The sequence below is a fragment of the Oncorhynchus mykiss genome, chromosome 9 (assembly GCF_013265735.2).
Source record: "Oncorhynchus mykiss isolate Arlee chromosome 9, USDA_OmykA_1.1, whole genome shotgun sequence".
In the NCBI taxonomy this organism is placed as follows: domain Eukaryota; kingdom Metazoa; phylum Chordata; class Actinopteri; order Salmoniformes; family Salmonidae; genus Oncorhynchus; species Oncorhynchus mykiss.
In genome coordinates this window covers 73021728-73027727 of record NC_048573.1, presented here as the reverse complement: position 1 = coordinate 73027727, position 6000 = coordinate 73021728, and the positions used below count along the sequence as shown (strand labels likewise).

Below are 6000 nucleotides of genomic sequence, written 5' to 3'. Positions count from 1 at the left end.
GTCTGGGGCTATACAGCTCTCTGAGGTACCCCACACCACAGGACTGGGACCATCGCTGTGAGAGTCTGGGGCTATAACAGCTCTCTGAGGTACCCCACACCACAGGACTGGGACCATCGCTGTGAGAGTCTGGGGCTATAACAGCTCTCTGAGGTACCCCACACCACAGGACTGGGACCATCGCTGTGAGAGTCTGGGGCTATAACAGCTCTCTGAGGTACCCCACACCACAGGACTGGGACCATCGCTGTGAGAGTCTGGGGCTATAACAGCTCTCTGAGGTACCCCACACCACAGGACTGGGACCATCGCTGTGAGAGTCTGGGGCTATAACAGCTCTCTGAGGTACCCCACACCACAGGACTGGGACCATCGCTGTGAGAGTCTGGGGCTATAACAGCTCTCTGAGGTACCCCACACCACAGGACTGGGACCATCGCTGTGAGAGTCTGGGGCTATAACAGCTCTCTGAGGTACCCCACACCACAGGACTGGGACCATCGCTGTGAGAGTCTGGGGCTATAACAGCTCTCTGAGGTACCCCACACCACAGGACTGGGACCATCGCTGTGAGAGTCTGGGGCTATAACAGCTCTCTGAGGTACCCCACACCACAGGACTGGGACCATCGTTGTACCCTTTGACTGTTCTAGTAATGCTATACCCCCCCCCCCCCCCCCCCCCCTGTTAAACAAGGCATAATGCTTCAGAACACAATAACATATTGGAGGTTTATAAATGACTTGGTTCAGAGTCCACACCTAGTAACAATTATAATAATAATAATTATATATAATTATATATATATATATATATATATATATATATATATATATATATATATATACTATTTACAGACTCAAAAAATGCCATGCTGCAGCGTTTCGTTCAAATGATAGAAACCTCCAATAAGGTATTAAAATAATTAAAATAACAATAGCACTTTGTTTTGAATCTTTTCGTGGATATAATGTCTGGAACGTTCTTTTCTCTGCCTGGTTTCCTTTCCATCGACTAGCACAGTGAACGTGTGCTACCTACAAAACACGTTGTGGAAGCTTTAGAGGAGTTTTCATGCAGGAAAGTCACAATCAGTCTTGAAGTCGGTGTCACTACTTGAAGGCTATAGTTACACCAAACAAAGTCTCTCAATGTCCTTAAAAAAAATAAAAATAAAATAAAAAACAACCCATGGACAGGGAAGGAGAAACAGACAACAGAAAAATCCTCTTTTTTTTTCATTCTTCAGTTTTTGTTGTTCTTCGTAACGAGAAATGTTTGGAGGAGCGGAGATCGAGTTCCTCTGACTGGCAGACCGCTCTGTAACTACTTCCTGTTCCTGTGTCCTAGGCAACTTCCTGCGTCCCCATTGGTCGGTTACAGTTGCTTGTCGCTTTCCTTCTTCAGCCGGCTAAAACACAAACGAAACAAACATACGTTAGCATCACCACCAACTGTATAGAAATATATCAGAATGTCCCTGCACCACTACCAAGATTGATATACACACACTGACATTCTCACAGGTGGTATTGTATTACAAGTTGGTCACAAGCTGGAAAATCTGGAACAAAGCCGCTGAAATCCTTGTACAAGCGTGCATTTAACCATTTTAGAATTCACCACATCAGTAAAATTGCAAATAAACATAATATGCCAAATTTGGGTAATGGTCTGTATAATTTGTCCAAGGCGAATATAGACAGACTTGCTCCACCAGCCCATATACAACAGTGACTACATATATATATATATATATAGACCCTATAGGCTCACACTCTGAAAATGCAAAGTGCAGAGTAACTTCTTAAGGTAAAACATCACTTGCCATCAGGTTTTTCTGTAAAAGGAGTCCATTTCTGGAACTCGAGATCACTTGAAACGTCTGCATGATCTTACAGAAATCACACAAATGAAAATCTTTTTAAATTAGCAACAAGAATTCATAACCACAGATGAACCATTTTATATTATGTTGAATATTTGTTCTGTTAAATCTAATTTAATATAATTATTCTTATTTTAAAAGTCCATCTAAAAGAGGGACTGTCTAGAGTAGTCTTTTACCTCTTCCGTCAGTGTGTAGTGAATGTGTTGCAATGTGAACGTGTATGTTGAAGTGTGTGTGTGTGTGTCTCTCTGACCTGTAATAGTCCTCTTGGCCAGGAAGTGGGCCACCGTGCATGTGGTGATGACCATGCAGCCACTGCTGTTCCATAGCTAGCCGCTGCAGCTCTGCAGACTGGGCATGCATGGCCTGGAGCTGGTGGGCTGCGGACATCTGGGGAGGAAGGTCCCGGGGGTACGGAGTACCTGGAGACAGCAACGCAACACAACAGGATCAGGACAACAGGCTTGACTGCCAGTAGAGATGCCACTGGTGGATAAATCCCTTGTCACACTATGGAGTCGACCCAGACTAAACTGCTCTGACTCGGATACACTACATCACCAAAAGTATGTGGACACCTGCTCGTTCGAGCATCTCATTCCAAAATCATGGGCATTAATATGGAGTTGGTCCCCTCTCCCTTTGCTGCTATAACAGCCTCCACTCTTCTGGGAAGGCTTTCCACTAGATGTTGGAACATTGCTGCTATAACAACCTCCACTCTTCTGGGAAGGCTTTCCACTAGATGTTGGAACATTGCTGCTATAACAGCCTCCACTCTTCTGGGAAGGCTTTCCACTAGATGTTGGAACATTGCTGCTCTAACAGCCTCCACTCTTCTGGGAAGGCTTTCCACTAGATGTTGGAACATTGCTGCTATAACAACCTCCACTCTTCTGGGAAGGCTTTCCACTAGATGTTGGAACATTGCTGCTATAACAGCCTCCACTCTTCTGGGAAGGCTTTCCACTAGATGTTGGAACATTGCTGCTATAACAACCTCCACTCTTCTGGGAAGGCTTTCCACTAGATGTTGGAACATTGCTGCTCTAACAGCCTCCACTCTTCTGGGAAGGCTTTCCACTAGATGTTGGAACATTGCTGCTATAACAGCCTCCACTCTTCTGGGAAGGCTTTCCACTAGATGTTGGAACATTGCTGCTATAACAGCCTCCACTCTTCTGGGAAGGCTTTCCACTAGATGTTGGAACATTGCTGCTATAACAACCTCCACTCTTCTGGGAAAGCTTTCCACTAGATGTTGGAACATTGCTGCTATAACAACCTCCACTCTTCTGGGAAGGCTTTCCACTAGATGTTGGAACATTGCTGCTATAACAGCCTCCACTCTTCTGGGAAGGCTTTCCACTAGATGTTGGAACATTGCTGCTATAACAACCTCCACTCGTCTGGGAAAGCTTTCCACTAGATGTTGGAACATTGCTGCTATAACAACCTCCACTCTTCTGGGAAGGCTTTCCACTAGATGTTGGAACATTGCTGCTATAACAACCTCCACTCGTCTGGGAAAGCTTTCCACTAGATGTTGGAACATTGCTGCTATAACAACCTCCACTCTTCTGGGAAGGCTTTCCACTAGATGTTGGAACATTGCTGCTATAACAGCCTCCACTCTTCTGGGAAGGCTTTCCACTAGATGTTGGAACATTGCTGCTATAACAGCCTCCACTCTTCTGGGAAGGCTTTCCACTAGATGTTGGAACATTGCTGCTATAACAGCCTCCACTCTTCTGGGAAGGCTTTCCACTAGATGTTGGAACATTGCTGCTATAACAGCCTCCACTCTTCTGGGAAGGCTTTCCACTGCAGGGACTTGCTTCCATTCAGCCACGAGAGCATTAGTGAGGTCGAGCTCTGAAGTTGAAGCATGATTCATCACGCCAGAGAAAGAGTTTCATGAAGCTCCCGACAAACAATTATTTTGCTGACGTTGTTTCCAGAGGCAGTTTGGACCTCGGTAGTGAGTGTTGCAACCGACAGACAGACTATTTTTACGCGCTACACACTTCAGCAGTCCCCGGTCCCGTTCGGTGAGCTTGTGTGGCCTACCACTTCGCAGCTGAGCCGTTGTTGCTCCGAGACGTTTCCACTTCACAATAACAGCACTTACAGTTGACTGGGGGAAGCTCTAGCAGGGCAGAAATTTGACGAACTGACTAGTTGGAAAGGTGGCATCCTATGACAGTGCCACGTTGAAAGTCGCTGAGCTCTTCAGTAAGGCCATTATACTGCCAATGTTTGTCTATGGAGATTGCATGGCCGTGTGCTCGATTTTATACGCCTGTCAGCAACAGGTGTGGCTGAAAGAGTTTGAAGGGGTGTCCACATACCTTTATATATATATCATGTATTTTCTTTTGCCATTGTCCTTTTCAGCCCCATTCTAACAACTATGATTTGTGTGATGCCAGTTCAGTACAGCTCGGCTCAGTACGGCTCGGCTCAGTACGGCCCGGCTCGGCTCAGTACGGCCCGGCTCGGCTCAGTACGGCTCGGCTCAGTACGGCTCGGCTCAGTACGGCGAAAATAAGACCGGACATTGATATGCTCTAGATTGTTCTTACCGAAGACCGGGTGTCGCAGCATCTCATGTTCGTGTGGGTTCTGTCCCAGGAGGGGGTTGGGGATTGCGCCGGGCGGGTAGGGGAAGCGGGCGAGGTGGGGGCCTCCTGCCAGGGGGTCTACGAGGGGGTGCCCCCCCGAACCGGGAGGACACACAAGACATTCACCACCGCCTGCACAGAGTCAGAACACCAAAAGGTCAGTGTACAATTATACATACAGTTTATCATGACACATGACACAGTAGTAACCTAACAGATAGTAGTAACCTGACACCCAGATAGTAGCAGTAACCTGACACCCAGATAGTAGCAGTAACCTGACACCCAGATAGTAGTAACCTGACACCCAGATAGTAGTAACCTGACACCCAGATAATAGCAACCTGACACCCAGATAGTAGTAACCTGACACCCAGATAGTAGTAACCTGACACCCAGATAGTAGCAACCTGACACCCAGATAGTAGTAACCTGACACCCAGATAGTAGCAACCTGACACCCAGATAGTAGCAACCTGACACCCAGATAGTAGTAACCTGACACCCAGATAGTAGTAACCTGACACCCAGATAGTAGTAACCTGACACCCAGATAGCAGTAACCTGACACCCAGATAGTAGTAACCTGACACCCAGATAGTAGCAGTAACCTGACACCCAGATAGCAGCAGTAACCTGACACCCAGATAGTAGCAACCTGACACCCAGATAGTAGCAACCTGACACCCAGATAGTAGCAACCTGACACCCAGATAGTAGCAACCTGACACCCAGATAGTAGTAACCTGACACCCAGATAGTAGCAACCTGACACCCAGATAGTAGCAGTAACCTGACACCCAGATAGTAGCAGTAACCTGACACCCAGATAGTAGCAGTAACCTGACACCCAGATAGTAGCAACCTGACACCCAGATAGTAGCAACCTGACACCCAGATAGTAGCAACCTGACACCCAGATAGTAGCAACCTGACACCCAGATAGTAGTAACCTGACACCCAGATGGTAGCAACCTGACACCCAGATAGTAGTAACCTGACACCCAGATAGTAGTAACCTGACACCCAGATAGTAGCAGTAACCTGACACCCAGATAGTAGCAACCTGACACCCAGATAGTAGCAACCTGACACCCAAATAGTAGCAGTAGCCTGACACCCAGATAGTAGTAACCTGACACCCAGATAGTAGCAGTAACCTGACACCCCGATAGTAGTAGCCTGACACCCCGATAGTAGCAGCAACCTGACACCCAGATAGTAGCAACCTGACACCCAGATAGCAGTAACCTGACACCCAGATAGTAGCAATAACCTGACACCCAGATAGCAGTAACCTGACACCCAGATAGTAGCAGTAACCTGACACCCAGATAGTAGTAACCTAACAGATAGTAGCAGTAACCTGACACCCAGATAGTAGCAGTAACCTGACACCCAGATAGTAGCAACCTGACAGCCAGATAGTAGCAGTAACCTGACAGCCAGATAGTAGCAGTAACCTGACACCCAGATAGTAGCAAC

General features: G+C 47.0%; 1 protein-coding gene across 1 annotated transcript in view; it reads right to left on the bottom strand.

The window, feature by feature from the left end:
* Window positions 1–956: 956 nt before the first annotated feature.
* rerea (arginine-glutamic acid dipeptide (RE) repeats a) overlaps window positions 957–6000 on the bottom strand; it is a 310643-nt gene continuing 305599 nt past the window's right edge. Inside the window, 3 exon segments of the mRNA XM_036988973.1 lie at window positions 957–1411; window positions 2145–2313; window positions 4477–4647. Coding sequence (XP_036844868.1) covers window positions 1378–1411; window positions 2145–2313; window positions 4477–4647 — 374 coding nt within the window. The 3' untranslated portion in view covers window positions 957–1377.